This window comes from Malaclemys terrapin, chromosome 13 (assembly GCF_027887155.1).
Source record: "Malaclemys terrapin pileata isolate rMalTer1 chromosome 13, rMalTer1.hap1, whole genome shotgun sequence".
NCBI classification, from domain to species: Eukaryota; Metazoa; Chordata; order Testudines; family Emydidae; genus Malaclemys; species Malaclemys terrapin.
Genome location: NC_071517.1, coordinates 24,850,350 through 24,872,505, shown reverse-complemented (window position 1 = coordinate 24,872,505; position 22,156 = coordinate 24,850,350). Strand labels below are relative to the sequence as shown.

The 22,156-nt window shown below is 44.5% G+C and overlaps 1 protein-coding gene across 1 annotated transcript in view; it reads left to right on the top strand.

Moving 5' to 3' along the window:
- The window catches only part of DNAH9 (dynein axonemal heavy chain 9), a 404,651-nt gene that overhangs the window by 329,464 nt on the left and 53,031 nt on the right, over positions 1-22,156 (top strand). The window contains exons 60-62 of the mRNA XM_054048023.1: positions 2,035-2,228; positions 10,153-10,301; positions 18,385-18,512. Coding sequence (XP_053903998.1) covers positions 2,035-2,228; positions 10,153-10,301; positions 18,385-18,512 — 471 coding nt within the window. The remainder of the gene's footprint in view (positions 1-2,034; positions 2,229-10,152; positions 10,302-18,384; positions 18,513-22,156) is intronic.

Below are 22,156 nucleotides of genomic sequence, written 5' to 3'. Positions count from 1 at the left end.
GCATGTTGGTGCAGAATGGCTGCATTTCACAGCCTGGGGAGTGGTGCCTATGTGTGTGCTCATCAGCACTATTTTTTAGCTCCTTCTACCTTCTGGGAAGAGTAATGTTTTATGGCTGTTGGAAGCACTCAGATGCGATGGTGATGAGCAACAACATGGGAAACTGGACAGGCAGAGAGAGAGTGTGTGTATGTGGGGAGAGATAGCAAGTGTGTATGGGGGTAGAAAGAGACAGATTTCAGCTGTCAAATATATTTGAAATTGCACATGTTGATGAAGATGGTGTTATTGAGCCTGTGGCTGGCTGCAGCCATTGAATTTCTCAGTGCTGGAGCTAATCAGATTTCCCTTCTGATGCTCATCACAGTGTTAACATTTCCATTTCCCATTTCTTTTTGTGGTTGTTAATGCTACAAGGGAATTGCTTCCACATTCACTCTCTGCAGAGATCTCACCCTCAGCACCTCCTGCCAGTACTGGGCTAGTGGGGCTGACTGCAAGTTACCTTGGGCTGTTGTTACAGAATGGTTGGGGGGGGGCGGGGCTAGTAGTGAACTGGCTTTGACCGGCAGGGCTGGCTTACAGCCACTCGACTGGATTAACAAGAAAAGAGATATGGAAGGCCGGAGAATGTTGAGTGTGGGAATAGAGAGCAGTAGTGTTTCCTGCCAGAGCCTCCTTGTGGGTGAATATGCCCCCCACCTTAGAAAGAGATGATGATAAAAGCAGCTATGAGAATCGCTTTAGATGAACAGTCTCACCTGCGGACCCTGGCCTTGTGGGTGCCCAGGAATTCCCCACGCTGGAGCAGCGCCTGCTACGAGCCCTCAAGGACAAGGCTGGAGGGTCCGGGACTGTCCGTAGCAGAAGGGGCATAAGCATTGATGCTTGCTTAGTTGCTGGAAAGCACCTATTTAGTAATGTGTGAAGGCTGGGAAGCTTATTATACTTTGGCAATAAAACCAGTTATACTTACGCACCTGGTGTGGCTTCATTGAGTGTATCTGAGTCCCCATCCTTTTGGCTTGACACGGGCCCAGAAATTCCAGTCCTAGCCATTTGTGACACTGTCGCTGACAGCAGCGTGCCCAGGAAGAAAGGTCTCTTGCCTGGCACTTTAGAGACCTTCTGCTTGGAAATGTGAATGCAGATTTATTTTAACTATTTATTTGGGGCAGATACTCTGTAGATATGCCTAATTTTTGTCTCTGTTGGCTTACATCAGCAACATCAATGTTAACTAAGTTCTAATTACCAAGGCTGCAGTTCTGTAATGTCATTTATTGTACAGGATCGTTGTTTGTAAAGAAGGCATCATAGATGCAAAAGTATGCACCTCCCTGTATCTGCATCTATAGCCCACCCTAATAACCACATATGAATTCATGCATCTGGCTTTTTCTTGGCCCAAGACACAGAATGGGTTCAGGGCTTACTACTGTGCAAAAGATTTTTGCTGAGAGCCTCTGAGTTATCTCTTATCTTTGTAAAATGTACTTACTTATTCAAAAGCCAGATGAACGTTATTTGGTGTCCAGATTTTGTTTTGGGCTAATACATAATATACTTTGCATTTACAGAGTTAATTTCATCCTACATGACCCTATGGTTCTATGATTCTAAGGATCTCATCTCATGCACTTTATACGTATTAATTAGGGCCCTGATTCAGGACAATGCTTAACCATGGGTTTAAGTCCCATTGCCCTTAAAGTTAAGTACATGCTCAAGTGCTGTCATGAGCAGGATGCCTTCCTGAATCTGGGCCTAATTCAGTAAGTCTCACAACACACCTCTGAGATATAGTACTGTATTCTTCACCTGGTACAGATGGCTTAACTGAGCCATAGAGAAGCTAGATGACTGACAACAAGGAAGTGAGCCAACTGGGAATAGAATGCAGGAGCCTGGCTCCTTGGCTTCTGCTTTAACCATTCCAACATAGCAAAACTGTAGCAGCTAGTAGCTGTCAGAAATGCTTCCCAGGGGCACGTAGTATTTCTGTCCTAAATGGAGTTCACTGAACTTTTCCAGAGCCTGTCATCTATGGAGGAATTCCGGAACCTGGATCGGGATATCGAGGGATCTGCCAAACGCTGGAAAAAATTTGTAGAATCTGAATGCCCTGAAAAGGAGAAGTTCCCTCAGGAATGGAAGAGCAAGTCAGCTCTGCAGCGTCTGTGCATGTTGAGAGCCATCCGGCCTGATCGCATGACTTATGCTGTCCGGTAAGGGTACCCAGTGGCCATCCCTGTAATGCGCTCATTTGGGGGTGGGGCGTGGGGAGACTATTTAACGGTGTGCTCAAGAAAGCAGAGCTGGTTCAGAAAATGTGTTCACGTTTATTTAACTTTAATATATGAATCTCACACAATCTTCTTCTGAAAGATTCTTGTTAATGGCCCTAAATGAATCATCTCTAACTGCAGTGCAATGCACCCACTCCATTTAATCAGGACCCTCTTAATCAGGAAACCCATTTTGTCAGGATGACAGCCAGGGAACCTAATCATACGTAAATAGCAGCTTAAATAAAACTGTGTGAAGAGCAGACATATATGGTCAAAAATTGGGTGATATCAAACAGGAATTGTGCAGCTTTTTGTGCATAAATGGTCCTTTATTCCTAAATCTTTAGAGAAGCTTTCCCACTTCACAGTAAATTCTCCAGCAATGAATGAAAAAAACACCCACAGAATCTGAGATGAACGGATTGAGCTGTATGGAACCTCTTGTTGAACAGACATGATTTCATTATAATACCTCTGCTTTATTATACATGAAAAATAAAGCACAGCTGCAGCAGAATATTTCACAATTATTATTGTTTGTGTCAGTGCCTTGCTGTTTACAAAATCAAATCAAACCGAAAACTCGCCTATTTTCTTATTAATGGATTTGTCTTATTGCTTTGAATAAGCAGCAGACTCACTACAGTTACTATGAATGGCTGTGGGATACTATCTACCATAATTACTCAAGTTTTGCTTCACAAACTGTAGATTCAAGAAGAGAAACAAGAACAGGCTGTGACTTCCACAGCAATTGTCCCTTTCATCCTAGCATGCTCTGGTTTTACACATCAGTCCCTGTCTGTAACGGTTAAGAATAAATAACTCTAGCAGAATCAAACTGTATAATTCATTATAATTGATAATAGTTACTAAATTGTTTGTAGCTGTTATTCCTTAGATGCTGGAGTAAAGAGATGTATTATAGATTGGGTTAATGGTGGAAAAAATAACACACATGTCATGCTGGTTCTAAAAGTTGTAGTTATAAACTATGTAGTGAAAGCAGATAGGCAAACTTTAGGCGGACGACACAGAACAGATGTTCCAGGAAAAACTAAAGGTCTTTCACTCATCAGGACTCGTTCTATGTATATTGTCCTTGTCTTCCAACTTCTGGCATTTCTGTAAGACATTAGTCTTCCACTGAAAAGCTTGTTGAATAGCTTTATACAGCTACACAATCCTATATATGTGTATATATAGGTTGAGGTCCACGTTGTAACTTGCTCCATGCAGGAGCTAGATCTCTATCTGTGCTTGTACTCCAAGATCCTGACTGAGGCCTTTGGGAGATACCACAGTAGAATTCTAACCCACCCTTTTCTTACCATTGCTCACAACGTTCTCAAACTCCTTTTGGGCTGGATTTTCCTGCCTTGTCTCATCCCAAATGTAACTTTTTTTTCTTGAAAGTTTAACATCAGCTAAACCGTGTCCAAGTTTATGTGAATAGGTATTACATTTTACTAGTCTTCCCCTGTTCATTCCAACTGAAATATTTGTACTCACATTACTCAGAAATGGCTGAACCTAGAAATATGAAGTTTAGCTTCTGGTGACAGTACTCCTTGATGATAAGGAAAAAGAATCCAAGGTGGAAGAAATCAGTTGAGTATTTGTACAGTTCTGGGCATGTAAAATTGACATGTTAATGTAAATGCATTAGAACATGTTATACTTATCATGAAGCTGTTTTAGAGCATTGGCCATGCACAATAAGGATAATTCATGATGCCCTCACTAAAGACTTCCATATTATAGATGCTTGACTGTAGGGCTGCCTAAAATAACCAAGGACATTACATACAAAATGAACATGAAGCCAGTGTACTGCTAATGCCCAGCATTTTCCAACCTGGATACCCAAAATTAGGATCCTGAATCCACACTTACGTAGCTAGGTAGAAGGTGCCTGATTTCCAGAGGCTGAGACACCTTACTCTCATGGAAGTCAGCCATGTTTTTCTAGAGAAGCCGTTCCTCTCTCCTCAAGGTAAACACTCTGCATGCTCAGTATGAGAGCACCCAAGAGCTACCTAACTGCTCCAGAAAGGATCCAGTCCTCACCTGGCTCTCACATCTGCATCCCTACACCATCTAGATCAACACTCAGACCTACACTTCTCATGTATTTCTCTTCACATGTGTGTTTGCTGAAAAGATTGCAGAATGTTTGAGTGGGGATTATATGTATTCCACAGCAAATGGGCATTTTCGTGCTTCCCATTACATCCATAATGACTACTTACTGGGGGTATTTGTGTTATTTGTCTGTGCATCTGACTGCCTGTTCTTCTGTTGAAGCATTTGTCCACCCGGATCTGACTCTTGGTATGTGCGCGTGCGTCTGGAATCTTTTTGCCAGCTGTGCCCACTGGGGCTGCACCTGCGCCCGGCACACCCTCCTTGTCCGTACAGAGTTAAACTTCAGGGCTATTGTGTAACACCTCGAGAAGTATGTGTTAATTGTTCCCAGTCAACTTCAAAGAGAGCGGTACTGTACACTTTCTGAGTAAATCAAACCTTTAATGCAAAGGAAAAATCATATAAATAATTTAAAACATGGTAAATAGTATTTGTAATACTATGAATAACTTTTAAACAAAAGTTATTAGACAGTAAATCTACTCATGTTCCTCATACAATGTTTCCCTGCTGTTACATATATTCACATATAAAGTTCCAGCATCTATACTTCTGTACTTTAACACACATCAAAGCACATTCCCCTATGATCTTCTCTCAGAGATGATTTCTCATCTTTGTAGTATGGTCAGAATATCTCATGTGTGTCACCTGGACTCTTCAGTCCTTTCAAACACTTCAGAAACTTGTCAGCAAACACACAGTCTGGGGATCTCCGCAGCTAGTGGCATTCTAGCCCTTGGGCTAAGAGCTGCTGGTCCCCTCAGTTGCCGGTGAAACAGAAATCTGTAGCCTGTATTTAAAGTGGTGCAGGGATTGGGCATGTAAAATATCCATTCCCTGGATCTGTAAAAGGCTCTCCATCTAGGGCCCTATATTTTCCCCATTAGTCTAGCTAAGTCAGGTAAGAATTTACAGACCCTCACCTCATAGCTCTGGCCCATTCTCTTTAGCTTAGACAGGACCCCATTTTAAAGCAGTTATATGATAACTTGATATCTTTCTTTGAGACTACAAGTTTGGTTGATACAGGAAATAGTGTTGATGCAATATACTTAGACTTCTATAAGACATTTGACTAAAAAACTAAAACAATATAACATTAATATTGGAGATATTAAATGAATTAAAAACTGGCTAACTATCAGGTCTTGCAATGTAATTTTAAACTGGGAATCATTACTGTGCAGGTGTGTTTCTAGTAGGGTCCTGCACAGTTGGCCCTACTCCATTTAACATTTTTATCAAGGACTTGGAAAAGAACATAAAATCATAACCGATAATGTTTGCAGATGAACAGAAGTTGGGAGATTTGTAAATAATGAAGATGAAAGGTCACTGATACAGAGCAATCTGGACTGCTTGATAAGCTAGGCTACAGCAAGCAACATAGTTTTAATATTGCTAATTATAAACGTGTACATGTAGGACCAAAGGATGTAGCCATACTTACAAGATGGGAAACTCTATCCTGGGAAGCAGTGACTCTGAAAACGATTTGAGGTCATGATGGATAATCAGCTGAACATGAGCTCTCAGTGTGATGCTGTGACCCCAAGAGCTAATGTTATCCTGGAATTCCAAACAGGGGCATCTTGAGTAGGAGTAGACAGGTTATTTTACCTGTGTATGTGACACTGGTGTGACCACTGCTGTCCACAATTCAAGAGTCACAAGAACGATTAAGGAATTAGAAAAACACACCTATCTATGTCATCTTCCCTCTGCTTGTCTCCCTTTCTTTGGGAGAAACAAAGTCAAATGCTACAGTGGAAAGTAAAAGGCCTATGATGTCTGACTGAAAATATTTTTTATGAAGAGGCCAATGAGAGGTGTTTCTGATTCTGAGGCTCCTCCTCCTTGGCGGCAGTCTGCTCCAGCTTTTAAACCAGTTTCAGTTGGCGCTGTGGCAACAAGAGATGCTACTCCTGGGGCTAAGTGGTCATGTGTGGAGGCTTTGTACTTATGTAACTCCATAGGCACAGTTATGCCTCCACCCTCTTACAGGCTGGCTAAGATAATTTTATCAGCAAATCAAACACACTAAGGATGTACCTGTCGAAGTTCCTCTGAAAGTGAAGACATTTCTGCTTTGGTGGACAAACCCTCAAAACATCACCTATCCCATCAAAGACTCTGGTGGTGGATACGTCCACGCTGAGCTGAGGTGCCCACTTGGACTGTCTCCAGATACTGGGCACGTGGTCCTGAGCAGGGTCTCTGTTATACATGAATGGCCCTGAACTCTAGTACATGTATCTAGCTTGCAAGACCTTTCTGCCTCTCCTTCATGGCACCACGACTCAAATTCTGATGGTCAGTGCAACAGCTATGCACTATAGAAAAAGGCAGGGGAGAGTGAGATCATCCCTCTTATATCAGGAAGCAGGATACATTGGGACTGGTGCATCCTACATCAGATCAGCCTAGTAGTTCTCCATCTTCCAAGTATCCAGACTGATTTGTAGATTGACTATGCAGAAAGAGCTCCATCACTCATGCCTTGTATCTGAAAGGTTCAGTTCTAGATCAGGTATTTCTAAAATGGAGAGTTCCCTCTATAGACCTGTTTGCTAGCGATGGGAACATGAAGAGTCCAGTGTTCTGCTCCTAAGAAAGAGTAAGCTGAGAGTCTATGGCAGATGCATTTCTGATTTGGTGTGAAGAGAACCTGCTTTATGCCTTTCCTCCCATTCTGCTAATTCCCAATGTTCTCAGAAAGATACAGCAGGATAAGCCCAGGGGATGATGATAGTTCCAGCATGGGCGCACCAGTTCTGGTACTGCAACGTGATGCACCTGTCCATCAGACCACCTCTTCCACTTACAAACCTACCAGAAATCATTTTGCAGAGCCAAGTTCTACTGTGGGACCCAGTCCTGGAAACTCTGTATGTGACCATATAGAGGCTGGCTGACTAAGCTGCGTGGACAGAAGATGTCCAGCGGCTGTACACGAGGTTTTGATCCAGAGCAGATAAGCCTCTCTACTAGAATATATCAAGCTACATGGAAGAGTTTCTTGATGTAATCTATTCAGAGACACATTCAGCCTTTCGGCTGTTCAGTTCCAGCTAACCTGGACTACTTGTCATCCTTGGAGTCCTCTCCTGATTAGCTCTATCAGATGTCATCTGTTGAAGGTCATTTGATTTTTTTTTTCCCCATCCCACATTAAAAGGATTTTTAATGGGCTGGTGTTGTAGGACATGCCTGCCCTGCAACAATCCCTGCTGGCCAAGTGTGGAGCCACAGATACGTTCTTGCTGTTTCCTTCTTTCAGAGTCCCCAGTAACTCCACAAACAGAGCTAGAGATGTGGCTTAGCCCTCCAGCCAAGTCACAAACTTAACCCCTTTCAAGGTGGCAAAAGTCGAACTAAAGGATCCCAACAAACGAAGAAGTTCCTCTACCTTCTTTTCTGGTATAGAGCACTGGGCCACAGGCTGGTTTCTGTGGAGTGCCTGGCTTCCTGCTGACCCTGACTCAGACCTTCCATGGGGCCTGCCCACTCCTTGTGGTTCCACACCCCAGACTGATCTCTCTCGGCCATTTTATGAGGCCTGGGGGTCCATTAATCTCTCACCTGACCCTCCCTTGTTCCTGCCCCCTCAGGCTGGGAAATAACTAATTAAGCCACAGGTGAGGGTGGCTCCATCTCCTCTTAAAGGAGTGAGTCACCCTGTGACAGCTGAACTTATGTTACATTCCCTACCTGGGACTTGAATGCGGTGGTCCTGTCTTTGATGGGCCCTCCCTTTGAACCCATGTCATTACCTTCATTATATCACTCCTCTGTTAAAACAGCCATCACCTCAGCTCACCTGATGAGCAAATTTCAGGCTTTGAGGGCAAGCCATTCATGCTCTGTGTTTCATAAAGACAGGGTTACTCTCAGGACACATCCAGCATTTTTACCAAATATTTATATACTTATATTTATATACTTAGCAGTGTTTTTCCCTAAACCTCATTACTCTCTGCAGAGGTTAAACTCCACACACTAGATTTTCTTAGAGCTGTCCTTTTATCTTTCCAGAACAAAGTGATTTCGTAAATCATGCAGACTCTTTATGGCTTTTGGTGATAAGTCTAAAGGGCAAGCTGTTTCTCTGAAAGACTCTCTAAGTGGGTTACAAACTGCATTAAGCTTTCCCACTCCATTAAATAAACTAGGTATTCCCTCCTGAGATAGGGCACACTCTATTCGGGCTCAGTCAACAGCTGTAGCTTGTTTCAGGGAAGTCCCTATTTCTGAGACTTGTGGGGCAGCTACTTGGGTTTCTCTTCATACATTTACTGACTGCTACTCCCTTGTGGCAGCTTCTAGATCAGATGCCCAGTGTGGCAGGGCTGGTTCTATAGCCATTATTGAGATTGAACTCCAATCACCTATCTCCTTGCGGGGTAACTGCTAGTCACCCACCAATAGTGGGAGCCGTGTGAACAAATGCTCGAAGAAGCAAAGATTACTTACTTTATAGTAACTGGAATTCTTCAAGATGCTTGTGTCCACACAGATCCCACAGCCCATCCTCCTAGCCTACTGATATGGAGTTCTTAGCTGGATATTCTGTATTAATGAAGAAACTAAGTGGTGTTGGGGCTAGTCCATTCTTTATATCCTCGCGGTAGGGGGCACGATGGTGTACAGGGCACATGTGCATCACCAGCGGAAGTATGAAGTATAATTATTACTAGGGAACCACGGATTTCTTCACTGAGTTTGAAGAGGAAACAGCTTTGGTTCAAGAGGCTGGTTAATGTCATTGACCTGAGATAGGGGAGAAGATAAGTGGCAGCTAAAAATATTAACTTTGTAAAAGACTCCAGAAAATGGGGATTCTCTTTCAATTCCTGTGCTGTGATTCTGTATGTCTTATATAGTTTTGATACAAGCAGCTAATCAGATTTTGGAACCCTGGAGATGTTCCAGGTGGAAGTAGAAATTGATGGAGGCTGGTAATTTCTTTGATGTCATCTTGTTTATTTACAAGGAATGTATGAAGTCCTGCTTCTCTGAACCCAGCAGCAGGAGGAACCAGGAACAAAAGGAGCAGTTTCTCAGTGTACACACCCAAGCCTCCTTAGCCAACAGCCCCAAAGGCTCTAGCTTTTCCCAGGGTCACAGTGTGCTCAGCTACCGCTTGGCTTTCTTGCTTTTTTACCTGTCAGTCTCTCTGTTCTGTTTGTCCCCAGATTCTGTCTGTTCTGCCTACCTTCCACCCCATAAAATATGAAACCCCTTCCTCCACTCCATCTGAACTCCTGAGTGGGTTCACAAGCCCCTTTTGTCTCAATCCTGACAGTTAATTGATGGTGTGTTCACATCCAGTCTCAAAGAGGTTTGTGATCCAGGCAGTCACCAGAACCTCCCAGCATATCCCTTCTCACCACAACACCCCTGCCATGGCTGGTTCTCTCTTCTTTTCTCTCATTCTGTTTGTTTGTATATGTCACACACGGGCTTCAAAAATATATATCATGGGCAGGGACACTTCTACTGAAATAGCAATTCCTAATGGTAAGCTACAAATCCTGATTAGGATTCTGTATTTTGCATCCAGTTTATCATGAGGTTTCTTATTTCTCTGACTTTGCAAGATACAATAAATACACTTAATAGATTGTGCATCAGCTTAGGAATATACTGTCTGCCCTGGATATTTCTGGCTTTTCTGAATATTAACAGTCTTGCAATGTTTTTCTGGCAGAGATTTTGTTGAAGAAAAGCTGGGAAGTAAATACGTGGTGGGAAGATCTCTGGATTTTGCAACATCATTTGAGGAGTCAGGACCCGCAACCCCAATGTTCTTTATCCTGTCCCCAGGGGTCGACCCTCTGAAGGATGTGGAGAAACAAGGTAAATAAATCAAGTCTCTGAACAATCCACAGCATCATGGTTTGTTATCTTCTATGTCATTATCCTGGCATGAATCTCCTGGGTTTGCTCTTGGCTCCTCATAGATAATAGAGCAACCTGTTAAAAATAGATAATGCCCAGAGTGTGCTTTACAGAGTTTTGTGAATTTTCACCTAAAGCTTAAGTTAAACTTCTCTCTTCCGTGTATTGCCTAGAATACCAACACTGTTCGCACTGCTGTAGTTTCTGAGTTTGTCTCTCATACAACTTATAACCCACATCAGAGGTTTTTAGTATGCTATCAGCTAGCTACAAATAGCAACCACTTTCCTATAACATTTCCCCCAAAAGACTAGCAGAATTTCCAGAATTTGACCTTTCTCTCCCTCTGCTGTGCTAGCACCTTTGCCAGTGCGATCTGCTGACCACAAAGCAGAAGGGGTTTCTAGAAGGGTGCTGCGTTTGTAAAGCACTGCTTTCAGGAACATACTGCACTGCTGTTGTCAATACATGTTCTGTCAAAGCTGCTAGCTATGCAGGATTCTCATTCAAGGGCTAAGCTCCATAGTGTGAGCTTCAGGAACACCCCTAACCCTTACGGTTTCTTTCCCCTTGAAGAGAGTGATAATGAGGTAGAGCCTGAGCCCAGCTCCCTGCAGGACCTTTCCTGGCATCCCCAGATCATTGTAGCCAGTCCCTTCTTGACTGCCGTTGGCAAAGAGGCTCCTTTTGTCGCACTGCATCTCACAGATCCATAGATTCCAAGGCCAGAAGGGACCACTGTGATCATCTAGTCTGACCTCCTGTATAACATAGGCCAGAGACCGACCCCGAAAAGATTCCTAGAGCAGAGATTTTAGAAACACGTCCAATCTTGATTTTAAAATGGTCAGTGATGGGGAATTTACCACAACCCTTGGTGAATTGTTCCAATGGTTAATTACTTGTTCCCCATGTAAGTAATTATAGTCTGTGATCAAGTCATCCCTTAACCTTCTCTTTGTTAAGCAAAATAGATTGAGTTCTTTGAGTCTGTCACAATAAGGCAGGTTTTCTAATCCTTTAATCATTCTCGTGGCTCATCTCTGACCCCTCTCCGATTTATCAACATTCTGAATTGTGGGCAGTTGAACTGGACACAGGATTCCAGCAGTGGTCACACCAGTGCCAAATACAGAGCTAAAAGAGCCTCTCTGCTCTTACTTGTGGTTCCTCTGTTTATGCATCCCAGGATCACATTAGCCCTTTTGGCCACAGCATCACATGGAAGCTCATGTTCAGCCAATTATCTACCATGAACCCAAATCTCTTTCAGATTCACTGCTTCCCAGGATAGAGTCCCCCCGTCCTGTAAGTATGGCTACATCCTTTGTTCATAGGCCACTGCTCCAGCTCTTCTCAGGAGCCCAGTCATGTTCATCCAATATGCTTTCCCCTTCTCTAACCCTGACTTCAGGCCTCACCAGTTCAGGGGGGCTTTGGCTCCTAAGAGTGGGAGGTGGAATATTCAGAAAACCCATCAGTTATTCAGTGGTCTGTATGCTCAAAGCCAATGTGTTTCCATTCCATCCTTAGTGGGTCACTGTCCACACCAAACACCAACACAGCTGATAGCCTCAGCAGAAAATCCAGGCACAACAAAGACAGTGAAATTGAACTAGCCTATCTCCCTAGAGGTGGTCCCTTAGTGTCAGAGCAAAGACTCGTGTGCAGGGAGTGGGCTCCCTCTGCTTCGGTCTGCGATGCACCTTTTTTGTGTATGAAGAGAGAGAGTTTAGTTTCCAGGGCTGTCTGCCCAGCCCCTCTGACCAGCACTAAAGTCAAGTAAATGTCTGTCAAGAATGTTAATAAGATGCAGAAAGAAAATGGCTGCCTGGAATGCAGCACGAGGCACATGATGGGCCTCTGCTCTCATTGCACTGGAAGAGGAAAAGGCCCTCTGGGCATGTCTGCACTTCGAGCTGGGGGTGTGATTCCCAGCTCCAGGAGACATACCCATACTACCTCCATCAGAGCTTGTGTGCTAAGAATAGAGGTGTAGCCACGGTGCTGCAACCACTGCTCATTCTGCTCATGCCTCAATGGTATCACTTCTATTTTTAGCATACTAGCCCAATCAGAGCTAGCATGGGTATGTCTCTTCAAGGTAGAAATTACATCCCCAGCTCCAAGTGTTGACCTATCCGTGGTGTATTGCATGGCGACCAGGAGTCTGCGCTTACATGCCCTACAGATTTCTGTACATTTTATTCCATTCCTTTCCTGTCATCAAGTCCCATTAATACTGAATTACATGAAAGTGGAGCTTACCAGAATCCCAAAGAGAGCCCTGTCCTTTATATGATTTTCCTCAAAAGATAAGGCAGTAGCTGGAAAATGAGAAATTGCTGCTGTACTTTTATAGTTCTGCAGGTGAAATTGTCTTCATTATGTTCTGTTCTTGCACTGGGAGTCAGGCACTGTGACCTACGACATGAGTGGTTTAATTGGAATTGCAAAGGACTCATGTAATTGAGAACCTGGCTTTCGTCAGCCATCAAAGTTTATGCATGGAAAAAATGAAACAAAATAAAGCCATTATTTCCATGCAGTTACACCAGTCTTGAACCTGGCCCACTGGGACTTTGGTTCAAACTCTCTATTTAATATTTTGTGTGTCCTCCATGAGCTTTTACTGCAGACTAAAGTCTCTCTGAAATTCAGGCTAGATATTTGCAAATGGAAGAGAGCTCCTTCCAGGTGCCCTCCTTTCCTGAGTCCTGTCCTAGTCCCACCACTCTCTATTCAGACACTGCAACAAGTTTCTAACTCTAAGTCCAGATGCTTTCCCAGTTCCCTAGACAGAGGATCCCGAGTGCACATTCTCCTTTTCTGTCTGAGCTGGAAGATTCTAAAGCCTGCTGGAAAGAAAGGCTGGCATTGTGGTTATGGGACTGGCCTGTGGCTCAGGAGGTGGGGCTCAGTTCCTTTCTCTACTGCAGACTCTGTGAGTGATGCTGGGCAAATTGCTCAGGCTGTCTGTGCCTGAGCTCCCCACCTGTAAAGTGGAGGTAATGATGTTACTTATGATCATTAATCCTATTTATTGTGGTAGCACCAAAGGACCAGCGGAGAACACGGCCCCATTGTGCTACAGCGACATAGATACAAAGCAGTAGATGGTCCTTGCCCCACAGCCAACTGTCTCCATAGACCAGATGGACACAGAGTGGGTGATGAGATAGCAAACACCAGCAGAGCGAACAATGCGATGGTGACAAACGTCATGTTGGTGCCATGATTTTTTGTGTGTGTGTGTGTGTGTGTATGTGTTTACACCAGCTGAGCTGACTTGAAAGGAAAGTAAAGGGCACTGGGACATCCAAGGGAAGGGGATGGGTGGGGAGCAGAGGGTAAGAGGGCCAGGTGTGGAGGGAGGCTGATGTGAAGAAACTGTGAGGGATGATTGGCGCAAACAGCCAATCAGCACTGGACAGAGAAAAGCTAATCAAATCTGTTAAAAATTGGGCCTGTCTTCAGCTGTTTCTGCAGCAGCCCTGCCTGCTCCAGTCTCTATCTGGCTCTTCTGTTGTTTTTTTCTCCAAGGTCACGTGGTGGGGGAGGGAGATGTCCCTACACAACTCTAGGTCCAGCTGGTGCTGGAAGGAGGGATGGCCCCAATAGGGCCAAGTTTTACCTTCCTTCCCCCCAGTGCACCAGTACTTGATTTAGCTACATCTGCAGCTGTGCCTTTGTTGCCTGCTAAGACTGAGAGTCTTTAAAGCAGAGATTGTCTCTGAGATATTCGTATGTAACCCTTCTGCCGGGTGGTGTTGGCACAACAAAGTCTGGGTCCCGTACCTAGGGGTGTTCTTAAAATTACAAAACAGAACCAGCTTGAGCTTCCACACAAATATGTGGGGAAACTACACACCACCCCTGAGCCTCTAAGAGGCAATACTTCCTTACTGGTAAGCACTGAGTCTGTGTATAACAACCCCTCCCCCACAACTTTTATTAAGAGAAGAGGGAACACAGCAATAGTTTGGGGAAATGCTGCCACGATTCAAAAGTATGCAAAGTAAAACACCTGTGCCACAGTATCTTGGGCCATGTCCTTTGCCTCAGTTTCCCACCTTGTGATGTGAAAGTCCAACAGACGAATGTCCCTTTAACATGCCCCTCTTCTTTTCCCTCTGCTACATCCCATTCACGTTTGATATCTGAGGTCAGTAAATTCCCGGAATGCGTTTGGGTGGGTTCAGCTTCTGAGGGGGATGGAGGGTTTGAGTGATGCCTCCTACCTTGTCGCTGTCACTGCTTTTTGTTGCCAGTATCACCAGGGTTGGCTTCTGTTGCTACCTTTCGCTGTGAAGCCATATTCTGAGTTTGCAGTAGTTAACCCAGTCCTTGGTGAGTTCAGCTTTCAGTGATTGCTCCAGGTACTGGGGAACTACACTGCTGCTGCATCTTCTGTGTTGTCTTTCACTGCAATATTGTCACTACACCAAGTCTATGGTTCAGCTCCTTAGACCTGTTCATCAGTGATTTCAGTTCTAGTGATCACTGAGAAGGAACAAGGACTCAGCTGAGTCCAGTCAGCCCTGTTTTAAAAACTTGAGGGGGTGGAGATCAAATCACATACAAGACACTTCAAACAGAGACATCTACACCACCAAGTAAGGACATCTGTCCTCACCCCTTTCCTTTACCTTTCACTTATATTTGGCTTTACTAGCACCTGCTTAACTAGTGAGGTTTACATTATGGCGATTCCTCAGGGCATATTAAATACAGTTCTGCTGCCCTTTAGTCGTGTAATAAGTATAATATTTCATTACCCTGGCATCCAAGCCTCAAGTAAATATTAACCCAAAACAGCAAAAATTGATCACTTTGGCAAAGCAGATCTGTCTGCTGATCATCTAGGCAGAGTAGGTGTGTCTACGCAAATATGGTCTGTACCTGATATCTTTTCCCCCCAGTTCATCATTGGATGCCAGGTTAGAGCTCCTTCAGACCCTGGTTTACAAGTATAACATTTTGGAGAGAGCTGGTTGAAAATTTTCTTCCAAACATTTTTTGGACAATAAGTGGCTTTCAATGCAACTGAGATTTTCTCAAGAAACATTTCATGCTTGTTGAAATCTTGATTGCCAAAAACTTTTGGTTTTCTAGTTTCCATATTTTTTTTCCTTCAAAAAACAAAAAAAGTTCAAAGAAATGTGTCATTAAAATGAAGAGGAGTTGGGCATGGGCACTCAATGGGAGTTGGGCACCTCCCCAAGGACCCTTTGAAAATGCCAGGCTTAATATCACATTATTAAATAATGGATTTTCATATGCAAAACAGGAAAGTGTATATGCAAATAGGTACTTATGTTCACAGTTGTCTGATTTACATGTGCAAATGTCCATTTACACATTCTCATGTTTCAGATATGTCCTAGCAAGCACATTTTAAAGTCTGCCCAGAGGGTGAAGATTATAGTGCTACCCCTTTTGACCCAAGCACTTAGCCAATATTCGGGGTCTGGTGGGTTGTTTCCATTAGGAGGAGAAAAACAACAAGGAGTCTGGTGGCACCTTAAAGACTAACAGATTTATTTGGGCATAAGCTTTTGTGAGTAAAAACCTCACTTCTTTGGATGCATAGAGTGAAAGTTACAGATTCAGGCATTATATACTGACACATGGAGAGCAGGGAGTTACTTCGCAAGTGGAGAACCAGTGGTGACAGGGCCAATTCAATCAGGGTGGATGTAGTCCACTCCCAATAATGGATGAGGAGGTGTCAATTCAAGGAGAGGAAAAGCTGCTTCTGTAATGAGCCAGCCACTCCCAGTCCCTATTCAAGCCCAGATTAATGGTGTTAAATTTGCAAATGAATTTTAGTTCTGCTGTTTCTCTTTGAAGTCTGTTTCTGAAGTTTTTTTGTTCAATGATAGTAACTTTTAAATCTGTAATAGAATGACCAGGGAGATTGAAGTGTTCACTTATTGGCTTATGTATGTTACCATTCCTGATGTCTGATTTGTGTCCATTTATTCTTTTGCGGAGGGACTGTCCGGTTTGGCCAATGTACATGGCAGAGGGGCATTGCTGGCACATGATGGCATATATAACATTAGTGGATGTGCAGGTGAATGAGCCCTTGATGGTGTGGCTAATGTGGTTGGGTCCTCTGATGGTGTCGCCAGAGTAGATATGGGGACAGAGTAGGCAACGAGGTTTGCTACAGGGATTGGTTCCTGGGTTGGTGTTTCTGTGGTGTGGTGTATAGTTGCTGGTGCATATTTGCTTCAGGTTGGGGGGTTGTCTGTAAGCGAGGACTGGCCTGCCTCCCAAGATCTGTGAGAGTGAGGGATCATTTTCCAGGATAGGTTGTAGATCGTGGATAATGCGCTGGAGAGGTTTTAGTTGGGGGCTGTATGTGATGGCCAGTGGTGTTCTGTTATTGTCCTTGTTGGGCCTGTCCTGTAGTAGGTGATTTCTGGGTACCCGTCTTGCTCTGTCAATCTGTTTCCTCACTTCCCCAGGTGGGTATTGTAGTTTTACAAATGCTTGATAAAGATCTTGTAGGTGTTTGTCTCTGTCTGAGGGGTTGGAGCAAATTCCGTTGTATCTTAGGGCTTGGCTGTAGACAATGGATCGTGTGATGTGTCTTGGATGGAAGCTGGAGGCATGTAGGTATGTATAGCGGTCAGTAGGTTTCCGGTATAGGGTGGTGTTTATGTGACCATCACTTATTTGCACTGTAGTGTCCAGGAAGTGGATCTCTTGTGTGGACTGGTCCAGGCTGAAGTTGATGGTGGGGTGGAAATTGTTGAAGTCCAGGTGGAATTCTTCAAGGGCCTCCTTTCCGTGGGTCCATATGATGAAGATGTCATCAATGTAGCGCAAGTAGAGGAGGGGCACCAGGGGACGAGAGCTGAGGAAGCGTTGTTCTAAGTCTGGATCTAAGATCTAAGATCTAAATCCAATCTGCCTAATCACCTCCCATGATGCTTAGTTTCTGGAGGAGCTGTGGTCACCCTCCTCCATGGGATTACATACAATCTTTGACCCACAATGATACATAAACTTAACACAGTGAGCTCTCCCAAAGATACTGCAGGAAATTGCCATCTCTGTCACAGATGTTGTAAACTTTGCATCACAGTCAGCGAGAATCACTCCCACAGCCAGCTCTGACAGTTTGGATAGAAACAGAGACCCAGCTTTGGCTGCTGGGAAGCCTAATGGGATTTCTATCATGTGAGGGACAAAGTAAACAACATGATTCTTCAGTGTGAGGGTAGTGGAGTTCGAAGGGATGTTATGTCTCCTCCATGTCGGGAGTCCACTGTGATGCATTCTGTTTTCTCTTCTGTAATTGCCAGTAGTTAGTTCTTTGGTTTGATCTAAGCCATATTGGTATTGAACGCAAACTGCTGTGGGATTTAGTGGCTAGCGCTCCTTTAGGAAATATATTTCTATCCTCTTGAGATGGGGGAGTGGTACAGGACACAGCCAGTAGAGAACAGGAGTCCTTCCTCCTGAGCACTGCCCCGGAAGGACTGGCTGTTATGAGGGAACTAGAGAAGGAAATGACCTAAGGGCACAAGGCACCAGAACAGATTTCAACCAACCATTTCCAATATTTAAAGGCATCCCAGATTCCTTTTCCAGAATGAATATATTTCTAAATACCTTGCTAACTATGGTGTGGATTGGCAGGATAAATTTCACCACTGAATGACATCTGGTTTAAAGCCTGTTTAATCAGCTGGAAATTACTTTAATTTCATATAATTTAAAAATGCATCTCCACACAAGGTTATGGGGGAATAATGTTCTTTAAACAAAGGCACTTTGTGGCCCTGTACCTCTGTGTTGATGTCGTGCTGCAATTGGAAATAATTAAGAAGCAGCCAATGCTGTTTTCATTGCCTAGGCAAAGAGTGCGTTAGAAATAAGATAATAATTATAAGAAATGTGGTAGCTGTTTTGTGAAGGAGTTTTGATAAGCATGAGCTCTGCCTTGTTATTACTGTTTGAGATCAGCAATGCTGCATGAGCTGTTCTGGTAAAGAGTGCTGAAAGTTTTCCTTTCTCCTTATAGGGAAGAAACTTGGTTACACATTTAACAACAAGAATTTCCACAATGTTTCCCTTGGACAAGGTCAAGAGGTAGTAGCAGAGCAAGCTCTAGACATGGCTGCAAAGGAGGGTCACTGGGTTATCCTTCAGGTAAGGTAACTTTAAAAATAACACCTCTGAGTCAATTGTTACAAAACTGACCAAATAAATAGGAACACTGGAAGTGAATTCCATTGAATAGAGAGACAAGGTGGGCGAGGTAATAGCTTTTATGGACCAACTTCTGTTGGTGAGAGAGACAAGCTTTCAAACTATGGCTACAGCACTGCAAATTTCCATCAGATGGCAGATGAGGGATGGCCTGTGGGAACATGATGCCCACATGCTATCAGCCACACCTTCAGCTTGCAGTGTTGGCAGTTTCAGCAGCAAGGCTAACAGTGAAATGGGCATGAAGGTTCAAGTCCCTTTGCTGTCATGGAGTAGCCTCTCCAGGCCAGAGGCACATCTGTGGGGATTCCTTTGCAGGAAGTTTGTGCTGCGTCTGCCCATGCTTTATCTGCTCTGTGCGCAGATGGCGGCAGCAGCAGAGGCATGGCTTAACCATGCCAAGTACATACTGTGATGTCCCAGGTCTTGAGCCCTGGCCTGTGAGCCCCTAGATAGTTGCCACATCCTGGCCTCCATCCAATGGCTACTTAAATGGAGTGGGCTGAGAAGCTACTAGGACTGTAGCCCCAGCCAAAGTGCCACCCACGGGAGCTCTGATTGGAGGATCGCCCGGCTTCACCGATTGGTCCAACCATGCTATTTAAGCCAGAAGAAGGAACAGAAAGTTTGTCCAAGTAACAAGGTGATTTCCTGTTGTGGCTGCATTGGACCCTGCTTATGCCTGCCTCCTGCACCCAGCCCTGTTCCTGATTCCTGCTCCACTCCTGATTCCTGCCTCATGCCTGCCTTCGCTCCTGTTCCCACCTTGCTCCTTGCTGTGCTTGAATCTTGCCTCTCCTCCTATCATTATGCCTCACCTCCAATTCTCAGTGACCAGCTGATCCTCAGCTCTGACTCCGGCCTCCAACTTCTGACCCTGACTCTTGCTTGAACTTTGGCTCTGGCATTTGGTACCTGACCCAGGCTCTGACCCTCAGCTGCAATTCTTGGGTGTGACTCTGGCTTGACCCCTGGCTCTGGTAACTGGCAGTTGATTTTCGTGCTGATCTTCAGCTTCAGTCCCTAAGCTGGATGCCTGCACCACCCACTAGACTTTATGCCTGTTCTGACCACAAGGTCTGACTACCTACATCCTGGTCCAGTTGTGCACATACCCACCAGTTTCTGGTGGGATTAAGCCTCCTAATTTGTACCGTTAAAAAGCTTCCTGTTTACTTCCAGTTATCATCTAGCAGTGTTTGAGATACAGCAGCCACCACCTATTCTAAGAGCACCCTTCTGTCTCAGCTGGCTGTGGGTTGGCTGGATTGGTTGTGTATGGGCCTAGTCTGACTGTGGTGACATGGGAGCCAAGGAGACAATAGAGGGAAAAACAGAGTTTTTCATTTAAAAATGTGGAAATGCAACATTTGACCATTTCAAAATGTCATTTTCAAAAAATATTAAAACAAGACTGGCCCTTCACCCAAGTAGTTTCAGGTTTGATGAATCAGCATTTTCTGACACAAATGTCCCGATCGGCTCTAACTTAGCTATATATGAGTTACTGATTTCCATTTGTGGCCCCGGCGGTTCCATAGCTAGATCTTGCAATCAGACGTCTCATTTTAACATTCTTTCCTTCTCTGAGAAAGTATTAACAAGCTGAGATAGGAGAAGGGTGTGAAGCTGCTATTATTGCATTTCTTTTGAGTATACAACCTGTCTGCTTTGTCTCTCCGTGACAACCCAGCCCCCTCCCCCCGCCCCGATAGCTTTAAATAAACACAAATATGAATACTAGATTCCTCCCCACCTCTGATGTGCCTCTACAGATGCCCAGGAACCTGAAAGAAGCAAACAGGAATTTAAAATATTCTTTGGAGTCCTGTGCACAGGGGAAAAGCAAGTTCTGTCATTTCCTGTTTTGTGAAGATCTGTAGCGGCCCTTAATGAGACAATTTTCCTTTTCAGAATTCCCATGTGTCACCTGTGCCTCCTGCCCTGATTAAAGTCAAACTGTGCATCCTGTTCTCAAGCTTCACTGTAGATCCATGTAGAAATCAATTTCATCGGCTATTCAGCCCTTTTCAGTGGGGGCTCCTGACATCTTGTAAGAAAATAATGAGCTTGGACAGCAAGTAATACGCACCTCCCATTTGTTTATGTACACAGGCTACATTTCTCAGAGCTGGAGGAGATGAACACTGGCTGCTTTATAGGACTCAGAACTAATCAGTATTCAGGGAAGGCAGCACGTTCCCCCCAGACTAATGGCAGAGGCACACTAATGATGGGAGTCAGGCTCTCACTCCAAACAGGCCTGGCCAGAGAGGGTGAGATGGGGTGGGCTTTCAGCTGGACTGAGCATTTGTATAGCTTGTCCTTGGTCATGGAGCTCCCTAAAATGGGTGCTAAGGACCCAGTGGCCACAACATTGTGAACATCTGATGTGAGAAAACATGGATTTCACAGTGTGCAACAGTGAAGCCAAGACATTCCAGCCTCCTGCCGGCAGGCGAACCCTGCAGCAGGGGCTGCTGCAGCTGCCCTGGGGAAGGGAGACTCATGCAGCTGAACTCCCTGCCTCTCCCATCTCAGCTGTGTCTTTGCAGGATCTGTGCGTCCCACATCTCAGCTGTGCCTATGCAGGGTGTGTGCCTGTCCCCCTCCCAGGAGTCTGTCCAGGGCTGGATTCTCAGTGCAGCCCTGACAGAGAAAATACAAAATTAATCATCATGAGGCATCACAGGTTGCAGCTGAATTGCCCCCATTGGCCACTCACTAGACTCATAGACTCTAGTGCCGGAAGGGACCAGCATGATCATCTAGACTGACCTCCTGCACACTTCAGGCCACAGAACCTCACCCTCCCACCCTTGTAATAGACCCCGAACCTCTGCCTCAGTTACTGAAGTCCTCAAATCATGATGTAAAGACTTCAAGTTACAGAGAATACACTATTTACACCAGTTTAAACCTGCAAGTGACCTGGGCCCCACGCTGCAGAGGAAGGCAAAAATCCCCCAGGGTTTCTGCCAATCTGACTGAGGAGAAAATTCCTTCCTGACCCCAAATATGGCGATCAGTTAGACCCTCAGCGTGTGGGCAAGACTCACCAGGCAGACACGTGAGAAAGAATTCGCTGTAATAACTCAGAGACCTCCCCATCTAGTGTCCAATCAAAGGCTGTTGGGGCATATTTGCTGCTAGCAGTCGCAGATCGGCTACGTGCCATCATAGACAGTCCCATCATACCATCCCCTCCATAAACTTACCAAGCTCAGTTTTGAAGCCAGTTAGTTTTTTTTGCCCCCACTACTGCCCTTGGAAGGCTGCTTCAGAACTTCACTCCTCTGATGGTTAGAAACCCGCATCTAATTTGAAGTCTAAACTTGTTGATGGACAGTTTAGAGCCATTTGGTCTTGTGTCCATATTGGCACTTAACTTAAATAACTCCTCTCCCTCCCTGGTATTTCTCTCTCTGATGTTTTTACAGAGAACAGTCATATCTCCCTTCAGCCTTCTTTTGGTTAGGCTAAACAAGCCAGGCTCTTGTCAGTCTTCTCCTTGGATCATCCTAGTAGCCCTTATCTGCACCTGTTCCAGTTTGAATTCATCTTTCTTAAACATGTGTGTGTGC